We start from the raw sequence: 24,669 nt of genomic DNA on the forward strand, positions 1-24,669 counted from the left end.
AACCTCCAATGCTCCCAGCGCACACCATCCGCAGGGCTCCAGTCTAGCTAACTTGTCTTCACAAATGCATCCTGTCTTCCTCCTCCTCTGCTGTGCTGTCCTCACTGTCGCCCTCAGAATGTTCCAAACTTACTTCTCTGTTTGAGACTGTGACGCGCTTCTATCTTACAGTTCTTTCTCTGGTGTTTTCTGTCTGGGGTTCAATTGCCCAAGGTGCATCTTGCAGGCTTGCACCCTAAGTCACATGGCTTTTCTGTGGCCAGCGTTAGATGCTTCTGGACAGCACATTCAGCCCCCACAGAACTGAGAGATTGCTGATCCATCCTCTTTCTCATTTTCCAGGCCTTTTATACAATCTTTATTTCCTGAAAACCTGCAAGCCGACAAGAAAGGCCGCCCAACGACCGCAGGAAGCAAAATAAAGGTTGGTTCTATTCTGGGCAAGGTTTGGATCCCTCTAAGAGCTGGAGTTGTCTAGCAGGCAGGAACTGTGCGCTAGGGCAATAGGGCCAGCATAACATAGGGGTATGGTCACAGAGATGCCCAGAAGTTAGGCTACTTGCCAAAAAACGGGGGGGGGGGGAGTCACAGGATATAGCTGAATTTGACTTGGCCATCCTGGTCCCGGTTGGATATTAAGTACCTCTTGGCTTAATGGGCAGCATGTAATAATCGGTGCTTTTACAGAGGAACTGGCTTTAAAGTGAATCTGGAAGGATTTATGTTAAACTATCAGGAATTTTGTGGTTCGGAATCATGTTCTGGATATTGATGGTGCTTTTCCAGGCCAAGCCCTCGAGGCATGCCAAGTATGAAACTTGCCAGAAACCCCAGTTCATCTTTAGGGGCAATTTACACATCCCTCCTCCCTGGGTCTTACAGGCTTCTCTGCGCTGTGAAGTGCAGACTCATCTGGCTGTATGATGGTAGCAACGCTAAAATTCTGTGGATGGTGAAGAGTTTGAATCAAGGACACTTTATCTTATGACTTTGACAACTATTTGCTGAACTTTCTAAAGATAATACCAGTTCAGAACATAGTTTAGAGCTGGAGATGGTCATGGCTTAGTTGGTACAGGACTTGTCTAGAGTATACACATTCCTATCTTTTGGGTCCACCCCATCAATCCATAAAACTAGGCATGGTGGTGCATGCCTATAATCCCAGCCCTGGCAAGGTAGATGCGGGACCACCAGAAGTTCAAGGTCATCTCTTGGCTATATAGTAAATTCAAGACAGGTCTGGGCTATCTGAGACCCTATCTCCAAAAATAAAAAATGTTTATCTACACATACGAATATATATACATATATATCTATATATTAAATCAGTTAAATATGTCTCCAGTTTAATAATCAAAGAGATCAAGTGACTTATATTTGGCATTTGGGGTTTAGTCCCCTGTGACTTTTACTGTCTATGTTATTACCAACCTATGGTTTAAATTCTCAGCATCTGGGGCAAGAGAAATGACTCAGTGGTTAAAAGCACTGGCTGCTCTTACACAGGACCCAGGTTCAGATCCCAGAACCCACACTGCAGCTCAGAACCATCTGCAACTCCAGTTTCAGGGGATCAGAGGTCCCTCTTCTGGCTTCTTATTGGCTCCTACACACACGGTACACATAAACTCACACAGGCACATGTACCCATAAAAATACCTAACTAATTAATTTAAAAGTTCTCAGTGCCAGGCGGTGGTGGCGCATGTCTTTAATCCCAGCACTCAGGAGGCAGAGGCAGATGGATCTCTGTGAGTTCAAGGTCAGCCTAATCTACAAGAGCTAGTTCTAGGACAGGCACCAAAGCTACAGAGAAACCCTGTCTCAAAAAACAAGCAAACAAAAAAGTTCTCAGCACTTCTTGCTTATCTGCAAGGTAGAGACTGTAGCACTAAAGCCCAAGTGTTGCCTCGATGGTTAGATCCAGTCATCCATAGTCAGTCTCTGCATCCTTACATTCCTGCCTACCGGTGTGCTCCCTCTTCCTTGTCCATGCCCTCGTCTCTGCTTACTGCTGTGGGTGGTTTGTTTTCTTTCTTTTTGCACATGCTCCTTCCCTGCCCTAGGCTTCCACTCACCCTCCTTCACTCCATTCCATTCCATGGTGCCCTTCAGCTTGTGCCTTCCTGATTGACACCAGTGTCACAGACGCTATGGTTGTGACCGCACTGCCCTCTGCCCTTTTGCTTCCAACTCTTTCATGGATGAAGCCTGTCTTTCCAGATCTTGATAACCTTCCTGGGAACAGAAACACTGGCTGCAGTAAAAAGGCACAGTTCTATAAGAGGACCTTTTACGTTTTGTGGATGAAGCCAGACGCGAGATGTTAGTGTAGTTGTTGGCTGTTGTTTTCAGAATGGACTATCTGGACTATCTGGATGGATCAAGAAATGGTATTTGAGCCCCAGCACCATAAACAACAATTAGGTCGTTCTAAGCCACTCCAGCTGAGTTAGCACACAGGCAGGATCCCAGTGTTTAGGCAGTAGATGCGGGAGGATTACGAGTCTGAGTCACAGGAAGGTGCTGGGGGATTGTGTAGTCTCACCAGGTGTGGGACTAAGGCAAGAGGGTCATGGGTCATGAGTTCCATGCTAGTCTGGTTGCAAAATGGGACTGTCCCAAAGAAACAAAGATGAAATCTTGTCATATTCTTCAAACTTTTGGACTCAAGCCAGCCTTCTGCATCAGTCATCTGAACAGAAGACACCACAGACAAGCAATACCATGTCCATATGGCAGGCTGAGTTTGGTTTTTTTGTTTGTTTGTTTTGTTTTTTGTTTTGTTTTGTTTTAAGACAGGGTTTCTCTATCCTGGAACTAGCTCTTGTAGACCAGGTTGGCCTCGAACTCACAGAGATCCACCTGCCTCTGCCTCCCGAGTGCTGGGATTAAAGGAGTGTGCCACCTTTTGAGCTGGTAGGCAGAGCCCTCTCAGTTATAGGGACATCATGTCCTTAAGAGCCATTCTAAGGCTTGACTGGATTTGGGTCTCTGGGACAGAGAGCTGAGGGCAGACAACAGATGTGATTTTCCTGAGGCCCAGATGCTAACATCTGCATGACGTTCTGACTCATGCCTTAGCCTGAAGGACCCGGATGAGGACAAGCTCTGGGCTGAAGACTCTAGTCATGAGACTGTCACGTTCAGATCCAAGGTCTCAGATCCCCCAAGGTCACAGTGACTCATTTTCAAGTGGTCTGGAGTATGCCTCATAAGTGGGGATGGAGGCCTCTTACTTCTCCTTTGAAGGCTGCTTGCTTCCTTTCTTCATGTTTGTGTGTAGTTTAAAAAGTTACTAACTTTCTGGACTGTACACAGAATGTTTAGAAAACTACATTTGGGGCCTTTGTCTAGGGAGATCAGCCTGAAGTTTAGTTATCTAAATAGGGATATATACAAGAATTCTACTTGTATACTTACCCAAATCCCACACTCTCTGATGGATCCTGTGATCGAGGTCTGCCTGGTGATCTACAGTAATGAAAGTCTATTTTATATGCCCTCCTGAAACATCACTGAGGGATGCACAGCCATGGCCCAGTCCCTTGTCCCTTCCATATCTATACTATTTGGCAGATATGTCCCAAGGGTATATTGAAAGGGACTCCAGGTTTCTGGACAGAAAATTTTATATTGAAAGTAGTTTTAGTATTTCACATTTTATTGTTTTAATTATTTGAAAATAAAAACTGATCTACAGGAGTTAATTAGAATTATCATTTGATGGGCACTCCTATCAAGTTACTAAAGCAAAAAAATATATTGCATTTATGAAGCTGGAGAGATCTCTCAGCAGACCAGGTTGGTTAATCCCTGGCATCCACATGGTGGCTCACAACCGTCTGTAACTTCAGTCCCAGGGGAATCCAGCTCCCTCTTCTCACCACCAAGGGCACTTACACATGAATACATGCCAGCAAAACATGCACTTGAATACAACAAAAACAAATCTTTTAAATAAAACCCTATTACATTTAATAATGCTTGATTCTGAGGCTTCCTTCGATGATATGTTGTGATCGGAAGAGGCCCGTGTTGAGATCAGAGTGAAGGTTTGATTCAAGACAGGGCAGACTCAAGCTCCTAGTGAGACGAGGCATTACCTGAGTGAACCTGGAGCCGAGAGTGGGAGATGGTGAACAATACCATCATGCACTGCGGCCATGCTCCTGCCTTTAAGACAGCAGAGGCTTTCTAGCTTCATCCACCTGTGTGGGCTGCCGCTGGAGGAGCTGAAGCCTAGAAACATGGGCAGACCCATGGTGTACCACCTCTCACATAACAGAGCCAGGAGCACCGAGACTCTCCCCGCTACCCGTCTTGTTTTTGTGATTTGGTTCCCACTTCTGTTGAATAATTCTGGTACCTCTTTATCTAGCCAATGCATGCTTGGCTGGAGTCGGACCTAATCCGGTTTGCTTCCTAGTCACCTCACAGGACACCAAGAGTGACCCATGGCCATTGAAATTTGTCCATGTTTACCCAGTTAATCCCTTTGCTGCCACACCGCACTATTCTGTATGACTCATAGGAAGGCAAAAGAGCATTGTGGGTAAGAAACGTGGACTTGGTTTCAAGTCTCATCTTTGTGGCGTACAAATTGTGTTGTCCCAAGGAATCCTGTGTCCTGTAGAGCTTGGTATTCTCATTTGAAAAAGCAAAAGTAGGAGCAGTCACAACCCCCTGGGATTGTTGTGATGCATCAGAGAGCCGTGATTATTGTAAGAAGAACTATGTCAAGGGACACGTGAAGTGACCCTGCCGCCTCTGGGTGCGTCCCTTAGGTTACAGTGCAAAGGAAGTCTGCCATTACCTGCTTAGGGCTGAATAACAGTAAATAAAAATTAGTATCAAAAACTGAAAGCAAACTAGAAATTTAGAGACTTAGTGACGAAGAGTTGGGTGTGGTGGCACTCAGAGGCAGAAGCAGGGAGATCTCTGTAATTCTGAAGCCAACCTAGTCTACATGGTAATTTCCAAAATGCCAGGGCTCTATACAGAGACCCTATTTTAAAAAAAGAAAAAAGACAGGTTAGGATTGGAGAGGTGTCTCAGCAAGTTAAGAATACTGTCTGGAGGACCCAGCTTTGAATCCCAGCACCTAATGTTGAGTGACTCACAACCATCCATAACTCCAGGGGAGCCAGTGCCCTCTTCTGACCTCCATGGGCACCATGCATGCACATGGCGCACATACCTACCTGCATGCAAAACACTCAACACACATAGCATAAATAACTAGAACTTTAAAAGCTTTACTCGGAGAGACACCTCAGTCCCTCCCTCACTTCACCTGGCATACAGCAGAGATCATCAGATTTGTTTCCAAATGGCATTTTATCAGCAAACACGGTAGAAGGCAATTTCCTTTGTGGTCAGAGTTCTTACTACCGTGGGGCAACCCTCTATCCCCATCCTCAATTCCAGGCAGTGCAAAGAATGCTGTTTTCCGCGCGCTCACACAAGAGCACCATTCACTGATGGACATCCTCCTTTGCCGCCCATCAGTTTGCTGAGGGTTTCAGATTCCCAAGTGCATGAAAATAGAGAAGCCCTAATTGAGAGCGGGTTGTCTCTCGTCAGCAGAGCCCTTCTGCTGACTGGGAATGGCTCCCTGGTTTCCTGGCAGGTCTTCCCACTATTTTCTTTTAGAGGTTTTTTTTTTTTTTTTTTTTTTTCCTCTCTTTTTTTTTTTTTTTTCCTCTCTCTCTCTGCATGCTGACAGTCTCAGAAGGAGAGTTTGCCTAAGTAGAGCATCATGGACCCCTAGGGAGTGCTCAGCTGTGCACTGGAGTTGCTCATGTGAGCAGCTACTCCCGTTTCTTCCACATGTGCAATTCTCATGATCTGAAATACATCCTAAGCAGTTCCAGATTTGTTTATGTGGCTTTTTCTGCTTGAACTCAGTCTTGCTCTGGGTACCCAGGGCACGGTTAGTGACGGATGATTTTACACAGACTCATTTTGCTGTGTGACGACTAAGTTCTGTCCCACAAGGAAAGTGCAGGGAGCCTTCTGAGAACCCTGTGGAGGGACAAAGCAAGGGGACACTGGGTGAGATGGCATATATGACATTAATGAATTATATATATTTTAATGAATTTCACTTTGTTTAGCTGTAAGTTTACATCCTTTTATTTGTTAATAATAATTATTATTGGTGGTGGTGTGGTGTGTGATATGTGTATGCAGGTGCCCACAGATCCCTTGGAGCAGGAATTACAGGCAGTTATGAGCCACCCATTGTAGGAGAGTAGGAACTGAACTCGGGTCCTCTGGAAGAGTAGCAAACTCTCGTAACTGCAGAGCCCTTTCTCCAACCTCTTACTCGTTTTAATAAAGAGATTCTTCATAGATGACGCTATCAGGAAAGAGATTTGAGATTTCATCCCTGCTCATGATTTTAAACAAATAAGCCAAAAAATAATAATAATTGTATCAAGAACCAGGCATAGTCATGTATGACTATAATCCTAGCACTTAGGATGCTGAGGCAGGATAATCAGGACTTAAAGGTCATCCTTTAAGTTAGTGAGTTAAAATAGCCTAGGATGCCTGAGACCCTGTTTCAAAAACCAAAACACACACACAAGTGTTTTTACAATGACCTCAGTCAGTACAAATTGTCAACAGCACTATTCCTGATGAAAAGAGTCACATGTGAAGATTTAGAGACATATATACATGTATGTATATATGTGCATATACATATATGTGTATGTCTGTATGTACATGTGTACATCTATATGTGTGTACATACATGCATGCATATATGTACATATATCTATAGCTTTTCTTTATTAGCTGTACTAAAACTGCCTAATGGTTTTCAGTGTTCAATTTTCCAACTCCTAGATGTGATAAAAATCATCATAAAAGTCAGAGGCACTCTCCAAGGCTCTTCAGGATACCTAGCTCAGGCACAGCAAGCAGACCCATGAGGATTTGTTTCTAGCTATGTGCTCCCATGCTAGAGTCCTGCAGGTTTGGTTTGGAAGCTCGTCCGCCGTAGAGAGTTCCTCATCTCTAACTGCCCTTATCCTTCCCACTAGAAACAAGCCAATGACCTCGTGAGCACCCTAATGAAATGTACACCCCACTACATCCGCTGCATAAAACCAAACGAAACTAAGAAGCCCAAAGACTGGGAGGAGAGCAGGTATGTCACGAGGAGACTAGGAGAGGGCGGGGCGTCTGAGGTGAGCAAGCGTGCATGACCTCCCCCTCAGGCGAACCAACCTCTGTCTAAAGAGGAGGCATGCGCGCTTGGTACTTCCTGTCTCTGATTTTTAATCTCTGTGTAATAGTTCACCTCATCTTGTCTTTAACATGTTTGCAGTATCAGTCCATTCGGAATTAATTTACGATGTTGATCTTGGCTAGTTTGGAGGCTGGTGTTAAAACAAACCTTTGTGCCGGGCGGTGGTGGCGCACGCCTTTAATCCCAGCACTTGGGAGGCAGAGGCAGGCGGATCTCTGTGAGTTCGAGACCAGCCTGGTCTACAAGAGCCAGTTCCAGGCCAGGCTCCAAAAACCACAGAGAAACCCTGTCTCGAAAAACCAAAAAAAAAAAAAAAAAAAAAAAAAAAAACAAACCTTTGTACCGAAAAGTCACGATGGTCTGTCTTAAAGTTAGTTTGAGGCTTTGTTTAGATGGACAACATGTAGCCTGTGTAGGATGCTTGGCTTGGGGTCACAAGGTAAAGCCTGAGAAGTGGGGTAACGTGATCTGCCAGTAGCTCTATCCCGTGAAGACCCTCGGACAGGCTAGAGGTCCTGAGCACTCCGTAGAAGAACAGAGTGAAGGAGGGATGAAGCCAGAGGCGATGGGTGGACCATGGGTGCTCAGGTGCCCTGGTACCCGAAGAAGCCTGTGGCGCTGTGGTATTTAGGAAGTGGCCCATGCAAGCTGAAGTGAGTTGACAGCTGGGGGTGTTGACTGAGAAGATAAGATTCATCTCCAGGGGCTGGAGAGAAGGCTCTCCCGTTTACAGCACTTGTTCTTGCAGAGGACCCAGGTTCAATTCCCAGCCTTCACGTGGTAGCTTACAATCATCCTTAATGCCAGTGTCAGGGGATCTGACTCCCTCTCTGATCGTTCCAGGCACCGGGAGTGCACATGATACATGCAGGCAGGCAGGCAAAACATTTGTGCACATTAAATAAAATAAGTATTTAGAATATATTTTAAAAAGATTTGTCTCCAGCTGGAAAATCCAGGGACCATTCCTATGAGGCCCAGTCTTATTGTCCGCTTGGAGCCTGGGAAGAAGTGGAGAATGACCTCATGATGGGGTGATGATAACTACAGAGGGTACCCCCATTCTATCACCACATCACCTGGTCCCAGGCTACCGGGATGCCCTGTTCCTATCCGGGAGAAAAGAAAACTGAGTTTTGCAAGGTGTTAAATGACTAAGTGAAGGAAACAATGGGAAGAGACCAGGCGTAAAGAGGGCAGCTGCCGAGTACATCCTCTGAGAGACAGGGTGGAGTCCCTTGCCCATGCTGTCCTCAAGCCCCAGTCTCAACAATGACAGGTGGATGATTTGATACCTGAGCCTCTGTACAGGGGGGAAGAACAGACAGGGAACAGAAGACACACCCAGGCCCACCTAGGTTGGGTATCACCATCTGAAGAATGTTCTTTCATTCTTAAAACTAGGGCGTGGGCTGGGATGCAGCTGAATTGGTAGAGTGGTTGTGGAGGATACAGAAGGCCCTGGGAAGATTTTGCTCCTCCGCACGAAGTAAACCAGGCACGAAGGAGCAGGTGCACCACCATGGCTGCAGTAGCTGCTGCTTTTGCTTCCTTTAATACATGGTCGTATTATGTAGCTCTGGATGGCCTGGACTCACTATGTGAATCAGACTGGCTTCAGACTCACAGATATTCATCTACCCCGAGCTCCCGGGCTCCATAGTGCTGGATTACAACATGGGCCACCATGCCCAGCCTAACTTATTTTAAACAAGGCTTCTGGGGATCAAACTCTGGGCTAATGCTTGCAAGGCAAGCACCTGGAGCCTAAGTACCGCACTGGCATCCCATCCGGAGCTAGACCGGGGTTCAAAACTGTGCTCTGCAGCTACCTGTGACTGGTCTGCATGAGACACTTTGTCTTCCACGTTGCCAGTCTGGCTCGTTTAAACAGATGGTCTAGGGTATAATATCTGTCAGTGAGATCTCTGATGTGTACTGATATGTGCACAGACCACCCACTCACATGTGCAAATACACGTGCTCGTGCACACAGCAGGGTGGTGTCATGGGCAACCTCAGAGAAAATGGGCATCAGAAGTACCCTTAAGTCTACTCTTTCTTCATTGCAAACTCTCCCACTTTACTTCCCCACCTCTTTCCAAGAAATCATCTTAAATGAAAGCATTTTACCGGAAACTAGAGAATTGGCTAAGCAGTTCAGAGCATGCGCTACTCTCTCAGGGGACCCAAGTTTGGTTCCCAGCAGCCTCCTCATCACACACCTCACAACCACCTGTAACTGCACCTCCAGGGAATCCAACACCTTTGGCCACTGTGGGCACCTGCGCTCACATGCACGTGGCCACATATAGACACACACAAGTACACAAAATTAAAAGTAATAAAAGTTAATCGAGAAAAATAAAACCATAGTTGCTTATTAATGAAGTACCGCTCTCAACCTCAAAATAGTTGTGCTAACAGGCTTTCTTGTAAAGAAATTGTACAGTAGCTATTGCTTGAACCTTTTTATATAAAAATTCTGAACCTGGTGGCATGTGCTTGTGATCCCAGCACTGGGGAGCCAGAGACAGGGAGACTCCCCAAGGCTCGCTGGCCAACCCAACTAGTATAATTGATGAACTCCAGGGCAGTGAGAGACACTGTCACAAAAGAGATAGATGGCTCTCTCTCTCTCTCTCTCTCTCTCTCTCTCTCTCTCTCTCTCTCTCTCTCTCCCCTTCCCCCAACTTTTTCCCTGTATTTTTCCCCTCTCCCATGACCAAAGTTCTTCACTGAATTTCAGCAGAGACTCAGTGAGCATCCACGTCATGGTTTGTGAAAGCTCAGGGTACGAGCTGCTGATGTTGGTTCCCATTTCCAGCCAGACAGCTCCCCCATGGGTTTCCTCACAGATGGCCTCACTCCCTTGTGAGTATGGAGGGCTGAGTCGCTGTGGGAATTACATGCTCAACTGAAGTTCTTGGTGGAGAGGGTTACTCATTCCACAAGTTTATGAGGTATGGGGTTTTTCGTTTCCTGTTGAAATGTGTTTTTGTTTGGCTTCTGGCAAAGTGGCTGGTCTTGGACTCGGAATTGCTGCCCTCCCAGCTTTTGGCCTGCTTGAGGAAAGGAGGGAGGAAGTGAAGACAGTCCTGGGTGGCTCCTCCCATAGGGTAGAAACAGTGACCTGGGGGAACAGTTGGGACCAATGCCCACCAGCAGTGGCACTCCAGCAAAAACATCTTGGGTCCTTTGGTACCTTCAAGTTCTTTTACACATTACAGGATTTGCTAGACTGATTGTCATACAGCAGAAATTTTATGTAAGAAATTTCCTGAACCTTGATGCCACTTTAACAAACTCTAGCTTGATTCAAGCTGGAGAGATGGCTCAGTGCACAGACTGCTTGCTGAATTTAGGTCCCTACATCCACGTGAAAGCTGGGCCTATTGGTGTCCGTCTATAACCCTAGCAGAACGGCGCTGAGAAAGGAAGCTCCCAGAGGCTTGCCAGCCAGCCAGTCTAATCAGAATGACAAGCTCAGGGCTGGACAGATGGCTCACTTACTGCTCTTCCAGAGGACCAGAGTTCAGTTCCCAGCATCCATGTCATGTGCTCACAGCCGTTCCAGAGGGCTCCATAAATAGCAAGCTCTGGATTCAGTGAGAGACCCTGTCTCCAAAAAGCTAAGGAGATGATTAATGGATTAAGGAAAACATCAGTATTAACCCCTGGCCTCTTCATGCACCAAGATGGACAAGCATATTTGTGTGCGGTACTCATGTGCCGCCTCACGTGTCAAGGTCAGAAGACAACTTGTGGGAGTATGGTCTTTACCTTCTATTATGTGGTCTCAGGAATCGAACTCCGGTCATCAGGCTTGGCAGCAGGTGCCTTACTCTCTGAGCAATTTCACCAGCTGTGAAGCAAGAACTTCACACAGAGAATATTCTTGCCTGTGTGATTCACAGGCAAGGCCTGTCTGGTGAATCCATGTGTGATGTGTTGCCTGCCTGAGGCTTGGAGAGAAGCCAGTGTTTGTGAATAGTGCATTGAAAGCAGCAGACACCCGAAGGTGGCACTTTCGGACTGGAGAGATGGCTCAGCAGTTATGAGCTCTCGCAGAGGACCCAGGATCAATCACCAACACCCAGTTATAGAGTGCCCTCTTCTGGCTTCCTTAGGTATTGCACACACACCATGCCCATAACATAACTGCAAGCAAATACTCATACATATACATTGTGTTTGTCTATTTTTTAAGATAAAACGGCACTTCTGCATGTTTTTCTTACTAGAGAAAAAGGCAATTGGATAAATGGGAAAGGAAAATTATTTTTCCAAGTCAGGTTTCTAGAGTGTCTCTGCTTCTAATTCAAGGGAAATGTGCCTGTTGAATATCTGTCTTTTCATATAAAAACTCGAAAGGTTGTTTGTCCTGGAGCCGAAGAGATAGCTCTGTGGTCAAAGTACTTGCTGTGCAAGCAGAAAGACTGGAGATCTGCTTCCCAAAGCCAAAGTAAATGCTAGATGGGTGTGGTGGCCTGCTTGTGATTCCAGCCGGAAGGCAGAGACAGGGGATCCTCGGAGCACCCCGGCCAGAGAGGCCTGCCATGTCCACAGGCTCTGGGTTTAAGGAAAGGGTTGTGCCTTCCTGAGTAAGGTAGAAGAGAGAGGATAATGTCCGACATCCACCTTAAACAGCCACACACACCCATGTACCATGTGTACCTGCATCCATGCACACATGAACATGGAAACTAGAAAAGGAGCTGTCCTGAAGGAGCCAACTCTTGTGGCTGAGAAGAAAGTGGAACCCGGCTTGGAAAAACAGGACTAGAAATCAGTCATGACTGGTGGGGACGCTTGTCTATCATCCCTCTGTAGAGATGGGCGGGGTCTGCAGTGCACATGGCCAGCTGAAGCTAGACCCTTGGAAACACGCTAGGTGTTCACTATTCCTTAAAAACAAATAAATAAAAAACTAGTGCACCAAAGAGACGGAGACAGGCAGGTGGATCTGTGTGCAATCAAGACCAGCTACTCAGTAAGACATATAATTGGTTTAGACTTTTTTTTTTTTTGAGACAGGGTTTCTTAGTAGCTATGGAGCCTGTCCTGGGACTTGCCCTGAACTCACAGAGATCCAAGTGCTGGGATTAAAGACTTGCGCCACCACTGCCCTGTGATTTTAGATCATTCTTAACTTGGTCATTTGAAAAATCCTAGAAGTGCAGTCTCATTGAGTCTAAAATTGATATTAAACTTTAATGATAAAAACAACTCTAACAGCGCTTAATCCAACAAGTTCTTTATTTTGTTGAAAAAAATTGTTTGTAATCCAAATGTCAAGTGTATAGGACTTTATTTTTATTTTTGTCTTTTTTTTTTAGCGTTACACTTATTTGTTTCTTTAAAGCGGGTACACGAGTGCCAGGACACATAGATGGGGGACAAAAGACAACTTATGAGTCTTTCCTCCCTATTACGTGGGCTCCAGAGACCAAACTCAGTTTAGCAGGCTTAGTGGCAAACGTCTTTATCTGCTGAGCCATCTCACCAACCCCACTTCTTATTTTGAGACAGGATCTCACTATATTATTCAAGATGGCCTTGAATTTTTGGTGCTCAATGGATTGGATCCTCCTGCCTCAGTCTCTCAAGTAGCTAGGATTATAGGCACACAGTTTCATGCCTGACTTTGGGTTTTATTTTACTGTTGTTCTGTAAAATAGATTTGTGATGTCTTCTTGAATGATTGCAGTAGTTCATAATGTTTTTAGGTTAATATCATGCAGTTCAAAAGTTCATCTTGGCCACTATCGTTACAGGTCTTGTAAATATATTCCCTGCAGCTTGGTAGTAGGGGAATTGGAGGATGATGGGGGAGGGGGTGGGCGGGCAAGTGGAGGGTAGTTAAGAAAGTTGGCAAGGTGGTAGGGGGATGGAATTTTCCAGTAACCTCCATGTTTCCTCTTCTGTTTTAGGGTAAAACATCAAGTAGAATACCTGGGTCTCAAAGAAAACATCCGAGTGAGAAGAGCCGGTTATGCTTATCGGCGAGTCTTCCAGAAGTTTCTACAGAGGTATCGGACAAGTTACTACCTCTGGACAATGGAATTTTTTGGTTCAAATTAGCTTATTTGTCCATTCAGAGCACATACCGAACAAATTTTAATGTAGCCACAGAGGCAGTCACCCATCACAACTCATTTCAGAGCATTTTATTGCCCTGAAAAGAAGCCCTGCTCTCCGCAGTCATCATCTGTCCTCTGTCGCCCATCTGCTTTCTGTCACCGTCAACTTGCCTAAGTCACGCATATGTCCTCTGTGACTGGCTATGACTGTGGCATCATGGTGTTTCCAGGATCCGTCGATGGTTTATATAGTGTGTCTACATCTTACTCTTGTTCCTTGGTGAATAATATTCTATTGTATGGATTTGCCACGTTTTACCTATTCATCCTTCAGTGGCTTCCATTTGGGACCGATGTGAATAACGCTGCTGTCGCGGCTCTTGTCTGAGCCTTGGCGAGGATGCGTGTTCCAGTTCTCGGATGTGGAACTAAAGTGGGATTGCTGAGTCATATGCTAATTCTGTGTTTAACTCGCCGAGTACCGCCAGGCTGTTTTCCGAAGTGGGTGCACCATGTTGCATCTGCGCCCACAGTATTTGAGGGTTCCATTTTATTCCATCTTATTTTATTCTGTGCCAACATATGCTAATATCTGACTAACCTTGCTAGTGGGTGTGAAATGGTATCTCACTGTGGCTTTGATTTGCATTTCCCAGATGGCAAAGGATATTCAAAACTCTTCATGAGTTTATTGGCCATTTATATTTCCTCTTTAGGGAAATTCTATGCAGGTTCTTTAGCCCTTTTTTGTTTGTTTGTTTTTAGGGCTTTTTTTGTCTTTTTATGAAAGCCATAATATAGAATATGTCACTGAGTTAATAAGGCTTCTGTGGAACAAACCACAGGGTACAAGAATTTATAATTGTGACAAGAAAATAGCCTAGGGGCCTGGAGAGATGGGTCAGCAGTTGAGAGCACTGGCCACTCTTCCAGAGGACCAGGGTTCAATTCCCAGCACCCACATGGCAGCTCACAACTGTAATTCCAGTTCCAGGGAATCTGGCATCCTCACACAGACATACATGCAGGCAAAAAAAAAAAAAACAATGCACATAAAATGAAAATAAATAAATCTTTAAAAAATATTTAGCCTAAACAACTGCAAGAAAATATTTAGCCTACCTAAGAAATAAACTAGGGCATTTAATTTCAAACGTTTTGTAGAATCCATGTTTAAAGTCTTTCTCTGTAGCCCTGGCTATACTGGAACTTGCTATGTAGACCAGGCTGGCCTTGAATTCACAGAGATCTTTATGCCTCTGACTCTTGAGTGCTGGGCTTAAAGGTATGCCTGACTCATATTTAAATTCAAACTGATTTTTATATTTCCCTGAAAGTATGTTTGGCAGGACCATGTTTAAGTGGTCTCACTCCGTGTTACGTGTTTTGAAAATGATAAATTTAGTGTTCTTAAAATATGAAGTCATTCCAACTTCCCTGATCTTTCTGATGAATTGTTCTGTTTATTTAAGTTCCTTTAAGAAATAAGGTAATGGGAGCCAGATAGTGGTGGCACACGCCTTTCATCCTGGCATTCAGGAGGCAGAGACAGGCACATGTCTGAGTTTGAGGCCAGCCTGGTCTATAGAGTGAGTTCCAAGATAGCCAGAGTTAAATAGAGAAACCTTGTCTCAGAAAAAAAGAAAAAAGAGTTGTGGGACCATTGGACATATGGTCAGTTGTGGGACCACTGAGCATATGGTCAGTTGTGGGACCACTGGGCATACAGTCAGTTGTGGGACCACTGGGCATACAGTCAGTTGTGGGACGAACTGGGCATATAGTCAGTTGGCAGCATGTTTGCCTAGCATGCAGGAAGCCCTGGGTTCAATCTCCAGCATAACACAAAACCAGGCTTAGTGATGGCAGGAGAGATGGCTCAACAGTTCAGAACAGCACTTGCTCTTGCCAAGGACCCAAGTTTAGTGCCCAGCACACATGGTGACATCTCATAGTTGACTGTAACTCCTGTTCTAGGGGGTCCAGTGCCCTTTTCTGGCCTCCTAGGGTCCCAGGCACGCATGCAACACACATACATATGTGCAGGAAAATTATCTATGCTTACTTTAAAAATCTATAAAGCAATCATAATAAGTCCACAGAAAAGGAAAGAAAAAATAAAAACAAAACCAAGACTGGGACTATATCTTGACTGCCTTGTACAAAGTCCTGGATTCAGTTCCCAGCACCACAAAAGAGAAGGGGGGAGAGAGAGAGAGAGAGAGAGAGAGAGAGAGAGAGAGGGAGGGAGGGAGGGAGGGAGGGAGGGAGGGAGGGAGGGAGGGAGGGAGGGAGGGAGGAAGAATTCAATTCCCAGCACCACAAAAAAGAGAGAGAGGAAGGGAGGGAGGGAGGGAGGGAGGGAGGGAGGGAGGGAGGGAGGGAGGAAGGAAGGAAGGAAGGAAGGAAGGAAGGAAGGAAGGAAGGAAGGAAGGAAGGAAGGGGAAAAAAGAAATTTAAAAGACATAAATATCTCTGTATGCAAAGGCTGGGGCTGTAGAAATGGTTCAGAGGTTAACAGCACCCACTATTCTACCAGAGAACCAGAGTTCATGTCCCAGAACCCGGCTCATGTGTACTTGTAATTCCACCTCCCAGGGCTCTGGCGCACATGTGTTTTGACATGAGTGCTGGGAATCAGATCTGCTGAGCCATCTAGCCAGCCATGGTTTTTATAAGACGGGTTCTCTGGCAGCCCTGCAGCTTACCAAGTAAGCTGCACTGGCCAACAAACCCCCAGGACCCTCCTGTCTCCTCCTCCCAGTGTGAGGGTCACAAGCGTGCACCACTATGCCTGACGTTTTCTTGGATTCTGAAGGTTGAATGAACTCAGGTCCCTGAGCTCACGTAACAATCATTTACCAACTAAGCCACCTCCCTAACCCAGCTTTATAAAACTTTTCATGCTATTAAATGGCCTGAAATCTGAACAGATTCAGATTAAGAAGAAAAATAATATTTTGATTTGCCTGAAATATTTGAATATTTGTTTATGGGAACCTCTAGGCAATGAGGGGAAAGGAAAATGCTTTTCCACCAGGGTGTGAACTCAGAAACACCAGGACAGGCCGGGCAGTGGTGACTCATATCTGTAATCCCAGCACACAGGGGGCAGAGGCAGGCAGAGCTCTGTGAGTTCAAGACCAGAGCAAGTTCCAGAACAGCCAGGGCAACAGAGAGAAACCCTGTCTCAAAAAATCAAAAGAGGCCGGGCCGTAGTGGTGCGCGCCTTTAATCCCAGCACTCGAGAGGCAGAGGCAGGCGGAGTTCAAGGCCAGCCTGGTCTACAAGAGCTAGTTCCAGGACAGGAACCAAAAAAAGCTACGGAGAAGCCCTGTCTCAAAAAAAAAAAAAAAAAAAAAAGCCAAAGAGAAACACCAGGATGGGGAGGGAGGGTCAGAAGTGCTGTGACAGTGAGACCAGCTGTGGAAGACCTTTCTAGTCATTGAGACCCATCCCCTGTCACTGAGTGGAGCTGAGGGACCCCAGCTGCACAGCGACAGCCTTGCCTTCAAGAACCCTCTTGCCCCACCAGGAGCCACCCTAAGCATGACCCCTCTGCCCTCTTGCCCCCATAGGTACGCCATCCTGACCAAAGCCACTTGGCCTGTGTGGAGAGGAGATGAGAAGCAAGGGGTTCTGCATCTGCTGCAGTCGGTCAACATGGACAACGACCAGTTCCAGCTGGGGAAAAGTAAAGTGTTCATCAAAGCCCCAGAGTCTGTGAGTACCGGCTGCTGCCCCACCCCTCTCCTCCCATCTTGCCTTTGCCAGCTGTCCTGCCACACAGCTGGACTGCTCCTCCGCCTTTTCTCGAAGAAGCCTGTCCCCTCCACGTCCCCAGCCTCCTGTACCAACCAGACTCACTTGTTTCATAGCATGTCGTTATTGAATAAAATAGCACCGGGTACGATGGCTTTCTTTCCTCTTCTTTCCCCCTCTGTGAGATCCAGGTCATCTCCAAGGGCAAGGGCTCTGACCGGTTAGGTTCCTTTTATGTACCAAAAAAACCTTTGACAGAAACTGCCCAAAGTTACAGTATTGGTATTTGTCCCACTGCTACAACAAAATACCCCCCCAAAAAGGAAAGGGTTAGCTTGGTTCATGGTTCCGGGGGATATGGTCCACTGGAGAAGAGACGGTGTGGAAGCAGGAGCTTGAAGCAGCTAGTCACGGTGGGTATGTCCACAGCCAAAATGCAGGGAACAGTGAACGCTGGGGCTTAGCTTGCTTTTTCCTTTCTATGTCATCTGAGAATTGAGCCCATGAAATGGTGTTACTCACGTTAGGGTAGGTCTTCCCTTCCCTGTTGACCTACTCTAGATAACACCAACCCGCCCAGAGATTTGTTTCCATGGCTACTGTAAATCCCACCCAGTCAACAAGGTTAACAATCATCTCAGCTATGAATAATGTGTACTGCAAAGGGAGGTGTTTGTGCCATAAGGGAAGTTTGGGCAACTGTGTCCTCATCTTGGTTACACCAAACAGGCCAGTTACACGTGGGCTTGGGGTGGGAATCCCAGGATAGAGACTGGAAGACCAGAAGGAGCTAGGGAGTAACTCTGAAGGGACAAGAGAAGTGTCTGGACTATGGGACCCAGGCACCACTGGGACAGCCATACTTGCACATTTTTTTGTCTGTTTGTTTGTTTTTGTCGTTTTTTTCAAGACAGGGTTTCACTGTAGCTTTGGAGCCTGTCCTGGAACCAGCTCTTGTAGACCAGGCTGACCTCGAACTCAGAAATCCACCTGCCTCTGCCTCCTGAGTACTGGGGTTAAAGGCATGCACCACCCCTGCCTGGCTTACGTATACACATTTATACTTCATGAACTTATGAGAATTTTACAGGGAGAGCATGGAGATTTTTTAATCTGTCCCAATGCACATGTGAGTGTTGTGGACCTAGGGGAATGTCTTTGGGGGGGGGAGGGAGCCCAACAAAGCTCTGAGTAACTCTGCCTACTTGGCTCTGCAGCTGTAGAGTAAAGGCATTGCTTTGTAGGAATGGCACAAAGATCAGAACTTCAAGGCTAGCCTCAGCTATACAGTGAGTCTGAGGCCAGCTTGGGCTACCCAAGACCATGTTTTTAAAAAAGGAAGAATTGATGGTGAAGTTGGTAAATACACCCATCAGCCCGAGAGGAACTAGCAAGGGCACGAATCGTGTTGCAAGAAATAGGCAAATTCTGGCCTCGCAGCAATCTCCCCATCCTGATTCCTTTCCCGTCTGTGGCATGAGCCTGAGACTCAAAAGTGATGGAGGCTCAAGCCGAATGTCTTGGCAAGCCCTGGAAATTATGCAGGAAGTAAGTGGCACCCACCAGTGGACCATCTACAAGGTTGTGGTAGCGCTTCTCCACTCTGAGTTATTTATAACCTCGCGGCAATTTCATTTCCCAGTATAAGATGAAAATGTTGTGTCATATGCCATTAGGCAACCCCCAGCGCAGCTCCCGTTCTCCTAAAATGAGCTGGAGTGATTAGTCAGTACAACCCAGAGATTCGCCGGCTCCGACGGCTCACTTTCCGACTTAGAAAATCTTCATGTATAATTAAAATGGCCTGATTTTTTATTTTCTCCTGATTTTTCATTCTGATTTAATTGAGCTCTGGAATTTATACCCGAAACTCATGTTTATTTTGGCCTTCCTTTAGCTTGCCTTCCTCCCAACAGCTGTTAGCCACCCTCGCTTCTCCTTTCTCCATCTCTGAACTTGCGCACACACGAGCCACCACCTTCCTTTCCCCTCCCCCTTCCTGTCCAGATCCGGCTTTGACTTGGACGTGCTTTTCCCAAAGTTGAGTTTGTAAAATCTGCCTTAGGGAGCTGCTCAATGCTTCCTGTCCTTCCAGGGGAGCCACATCAGGAGCTCACAACTGCCTGTGACTCTGAGTCCGTAGGATCCCGCATCCTCTCCTGACCTCTGAGGGTACCCACACTGGCACACACACACACACACACACACACAAATAAAAATGAATCTTCAAAGCAACAAAACCACCTTGTGATATTTTCACCTACCTCTTGCAGCGTCTGCTGCATCCACACCAAATAACCTCTGTTCTTCAAAAACTGGTATAAGACATCGGGCACCAGAGAGTTTGTGTTTTGTTTGATGCATCTGTCTGTCTGGTTTTTCTCTTTATTCTCAAACCTCCCTGATGTCTAACCTCCTGGACTTTTGAGTGGGGAAAAATAAAAACCAAAGAAGCACCTAAAACCCTGCTCATCTTTGAAAAATCTCTTGGATGCTGGAAGCTGTTGGTGCCGCCTCCTTTCTGGGCACAGGTGTATTATGTGTGTCCTCCCAGATTGGTTGGAAATGGCAAAAAACCAAGATGAGAAATATCAACGAATGCTCTCCCACATGGACACCATGGAGCTGAGATTTCAGACATCTGTCCAGTCCTAAGTTGTGAGCCCCATTTTAGGTCTAAAATATGTTCCTTCATCCATCTGGGACTGCACGGAAGGCTGTAGGGTTTGGTGTCCCTCCCCGTCGGCATTTGCTGTTCTGGATGTTTCTTGACAACCAGGGATGTAAATGGGAAAGACCAGTTGGCATGAAAATGGCTCCTGGACATGTATATGCTCAGATAAACACAGACAGTGTCCTTAGCTTCCTTCAAACCCAATTGCCTTGTTTACCTCTGGAATTTTTTTCAAGTTTTATTTGTGTTAATTTTAATTTGTGTGTGTGTGTTTGTGTGTGTGTATGCCTGTGTGGGCGTGAGTACACCTGGGTACAGGTGCCTCCAGATTCCAAAAAGGGTGTCAAGAGTCCCTAGAGCTACAGTTGAGAGCTTCCTGATGTGGGTGCCGGGAACCAAAGTCAGGTCTCTGCAAGAGCAATAAGCAATAAGTCACTCTGAACTGCTGAGCCTTCTCTCCTGCCCTTCTGGAACATTTTCCAGTGCCAATACATCATCTTTGAGTTTCTATTGGTCGGTTTTATTTTTTTCTCCTCGGTGGCTGTGTAAACCACTACATGGAGGTAGGTGATGCGGTCCTCCAGCTTTACAAGCTGATGAAATGCAGCTATAGAGAAAGCTTTGTGTGTTCTGCCGAAGAGGAGCCTGCCATGCCTAGAAAACTTAGGTTCCCTGCTCAGCCGTACCTAGTCTAGGTCCAATGTTCTTATCTGTGAAACAGACAGCTATGTGTTGAGGAGTCGAAGGTTAGTCCGGAGGGATTCTTGACTATAGTGGACACTCAGCACCCGGTAATGCCTTGTCTGTCTTCACGACTCCCAAGTCCAGCTGCGAGCGAAGTGGTTAACCTGAGCTGGCCACATGGCCTGACTCTCTAAAGTCCGATTCAGGTCGTTTGCCATGCCAGCTCTCCAGAGAGTCCAAGACTAACGCTCCAGCCTGGCTGCAGAGGCTATGGTTTCTGCCCGGTGCCTTAGACAATCCTTGGAGATTACATGAGGCAAGAAGTCTAGACTTCCATGCCACCGAAAGTAGGGCAGCCCTCTTCCCACAGCAACACAAACTCAGATCTGGCAGAAACTGGAAGTTTCTATTCTGAGACTGTTCGCAGCAGGCTGCGTCTGCTCATTAGAGCTGGCTACCTGCTTCCTCCTTGGACCAAGGAAGGAGAACAAGTCACCTTTTTTAATCAATATAAAATTTTGTCCAGATCATGAGGATTGGCTCATGTGTTTTCTCTTCTGTTCTAGCTATTTCTTCTAGAAGAGATGAGAGAGAGAAAGTATGATGGGTATGCCCGGGTGATACAGAAAACATGGAGAAAGTTTGTGGCCCGGAAGAAATACGTCCAAATGAGAGAAGAAGGTATTTTCATAATTTTGTTTATTCATTCAGTATTTTCCATTTTTTCTCATATTGTGTGTCTGTCTCTGTATGTGTATGTATGTACATGCCACAGTTCACATATAGAACTGTGGATGTGAAGAGTTGGATCTCTCATTCCAACCTATGTGTCATCAGGCTTGGTGGCGAGCATCTTTATCTGGCAAGCACATTCACGTGGAGAGTCTTCTCCCCTGGCTCCCATTTAATAAAGCTTAAGGATAAATGTGAGAACCAGGAATACTGGCACACAACTTGATCCCGGCACTCAGGAGGCAGAGGCAGGCGAGTCTCTGTGAGTTCGAAGCCAGCCTGGTCTACAAAGTGAGACCCTCTCCTCAAAAAATAAAAGAGTTTGAGCTTAAGAAAAATTACAGTTTAATTTTCAAGATAGGATTTCTCTGCCGCATATCCTTATAGCCCTGCCTGTCCTGGAACTCGCTCTGTCGAGCAGGCTGGCCTCTAGCTCAGATCAGCCTGCCCCTGCCCCCCGACTGCTGGGTTTAAAGGCATTCTCTACCACAACCAGCACAAAATGTTTCTTATTCAGCATACTGCATGGGTTAACTAATCTTGTGTCATATAGAATCTTCGTGTATTTCACTCCAAATGTCTTCTTCCTCTTCCTGCCTGCCTGATCCCTCTCCTCTGCTCTCCTGCATCGTAGCCTCAGACCTGCTGTTGAACAAGAAGGAAAGGAGAAGAAACAGCATCAACCGGAACTTCATCGGGGACTACATTGGGATGGAGGAGCACCCGGAACTGCAGCAGTTTGTAGGCAAGAGGGAGAAGATCGACTTTGCTGACACCGTGACCAAGTATGACAGGAGGTTCAAGGTACACACTGCCACCTGCCTCCTAACAGTCAAAACAGAGTTCACATTCACAAGAATAAAAGCTGCGGTTTTGCAGACTGTGTTCATTGAAGAAAAGTTGTAAAGACTCAAAAGAAAAATAGCAGCCAGTGGTAGGCAAGCATCCCTGTTAACATGTTGTGGGTGTCCTTCAGACCTTTTTATGCAGGCATATTTGCATATTTAGTTTTGCAAAATAAGATGTGCATTAAATGTTCTTTTATGTCCGATTTCTGCCAAGAAGAACTTCCCTCACTTAATATAGCATTCTATTTAGTAGATGCTTTACATTTTGTTTTCTTTTTGAGACAAAGTCTCCTGCATTTGAGTGGCCTTGAATTCCATATGTGACCAGACATGACCTTGAACTTCTGATCCTCTTGCCTTTACTTCTGGAGTGCTGAGATCATAAGTGTACACACCCTGCCCAGTTTATGCAGTGCTAGGGAACTGAACTCAGGACTTCATGCATGCTAGGCAGGCATGCAGTCACCTGGGCCACATCCCCTACTGACTTTTTAAAATAATCTATTTTTATTTTATGTGAATTGGTATTTTGCCTGCATAGATGCCTGTGTGAGGATGCTGGACCCCTTGGAACTGGAATTAGAGACAGTTATGAGCTGCCATGTGGGTGCTGAGAATTGAGCCCAGGTCCTCTGGAAGAGCAACCAGTGCTCTTAACCACTGAGCCATCTCTCCAGTCCCCCTCCCCCAGCTGACTTTTTAAAAAGCAACTTCTTATATTACTCAGAAAAAAATAATGGAGACAATGACAGCACCTGCTCAATAAGACTGATGTTGTTGGGGCCCAAAAGATGGCTCAGCGGTTAAGACGACTATTCTTCTAGAGGTCCTGAGTTTAATTCCCAGCAACCACATGGTGACTCACAACCTTCTGTACTGGGATCTTTATACCTCTTCTGGCATAAAGTCTATAGAGCACTTGTATTTGTTTATTAAATGGAGGTCATTCCTTGTACCTTGAAACGGACCAGCTGCTCTGGGGTGTGTTCTCAGGACTGCTGCTCTGGGGTGTGTTCTCAGCACTGCTGCTCTGCTCTGTAATAGGGTGGTCAGCCATATATTCTAAAGCTTATTATGTGTTTATTAATGGCTAAGCTACAGACACCAGAGGGAAGCTTGTCTGAAAACCACGCTATAGCAATCTTTTGTAAGGTCACCGTGTGTTGTGGGCTTATGTTTACACTTGTGGTCCTGATATCTTATTATTGAACTATTTGCTGATGCCATTCTATAAGATGAAAAGAGTCAAGAGTCATTATCCTCCTAAGTGCCAGACTGTTCCCTGTCAAGCGGCCTGGGTCAGTCGTCACACGGGAGCCATTCTGGCAAAAGGGAAGCTCCGCCACCCAGGACAGCTGCCCTCTGGCCTGAAAGAGTGGCCCACGCTGTCAGAGCTGACTCTCTGACCGTGTCTAGCTGCCTTCTGAAGGTTCCTCTCCTCTCAGGGTGTCAAGCGAGACCTGCTGCTAACCCCCAAGTGCCTGTACTTAATCGGGAGAGAAAAGGTGAAGCAGGGCCCAGACAAAGGTCTGGTGAAGGAAGTCCTGAAGCGGAGAATCGAAATGGAGAGGCTCCTGTCCGTGTCCCTCAGGTGAGTGCGAAATGGCTGGGGCCGTGCGCCTTCCGAGGTTCTCCTCACATTGCCTGCTGTTCCAAGAGACCACCAGGCCCATGATGAAGAGAACAGAATTTCCATTCTCCTCAAAGAAGACCTGGGGGTGTAGCTCAGTTGGGAAAGCGCTTGCCTAGCACTCATGAAGTCCTGGTTTGTTCCCCAGCATTAAATAAAGCAGGTGTGGGCACACACGTAATCCCAGTACTTAGGAAGTAAACGGGGGAGGATCATAAATTCAAGGTCATCCTTGGCTATGTAGTTCTAGGCGAGCCTGGGCTACATGAGGATCCTGTCACAAAAAAAAAAAAAAAAAAAAAAAAATATTCTGGTACTGGTGACCATGGCTACCTGGAAATGGGATGTCCCTCTCTAAATGAAACTGATGGGCTCAGAGGGAAGCAGGATCTTCACAGACTCAGGCCTCTGACCTACCAGCTTGAAAATCATGTCTGCAGTAGGATAATCCAAAACACATTAGTAGTATGTCATCCTAGCCTGTGTCTCTGTGTCTCCCCTATCATCCATCCCAGTGCTCCTGGATAAAGGGCCAGGTGGGACAGTGAAATGAAAAGTTTCAAACGTGAATCAGGACGTGGTAACTGTTGTAGGGAGCTGCGGGCTGTGTTCCTGCCGCCCCAGCTCCTGGTCGCCTGGCTAGCTTATGCCCCGAAATAATTACACGGAAACTGTATTCTTTTAAACACTGCTTGGCCCACTAGCTCTAGCCTCTTACGGGCTAATTCTCATATTTTGCCTAACCCATTTTTAGTAATCTGTGTAGCACTAGTCTTACTGGGAAAGATTCAGCATGTCTGACCTGGCGGCTTGCTTCATCGTGTCTGCCCGGGAGAGGGGAGCATGGGGTCTGAGCTCACTTCTTCTTCCTCCTAGCATTCTGTTCTGTTTACTCCACCCACCTATGTTTTAACCTATGAGGGCCAAGCAGTTTCTTTATTTTTTAACCAATGACCTTCCTCCATCAGGTAACATTTCACAGCTGGGGA

General features: G+C 46.2%; 1 protein-coding gene across 1 annotated transcript in view; it reads left to right on the top strand.

Moving 5' to 3' along the window:
* Window positions 1-24,669, top strand: part of Myo1e (myosin IE) — a 191,620-nt gene that overhangs the window by 144,721 nt on the left and 22,230 nt on the right. The window contains exons 16-22 of the mRNA XM_057768253.1: window positions 343-424; window positions 7,059-7,165; window positions 13,201-13,299; window positions 16,929-17,073; window positions 21,037-21,151; window positions 21,837-22,006; window positions 23,496-23,641. Coding sequence (XP_057624236.1) covers window positions 343-424; window positions 7,059-7,165; window positions 13,201-13,299; window positions 16,929-17,073; window positions 21,037-21,151; window positions 21,837-22,006; window positions 23,496-23,641 — 864 coding nt within the window. The remainder of the gene's footprint in view (window positions 1-342; window positions 425-7,058; window positions 7,166-13,200; window positions 13,300-16,928; window positions 17,074-21,036; window positions 21,152-21,836; window positions 22,007-23,495; window positions 23,642-24,669) is intronic.

This window comes from Chionomys nivalis, chromosome 4 (genome assembly GCF_950005125.1).
Source record: "Chionomys nivalis chromosome 4, mChiNiv1.1, whole genome shotgun sequence".
NCBI classification, from domain to species: Eukaryota; Metazoa; Chordata; class Mammalia; order Rodentia; family Cricetidae; genus Chionomys; species Chionomys nivalis.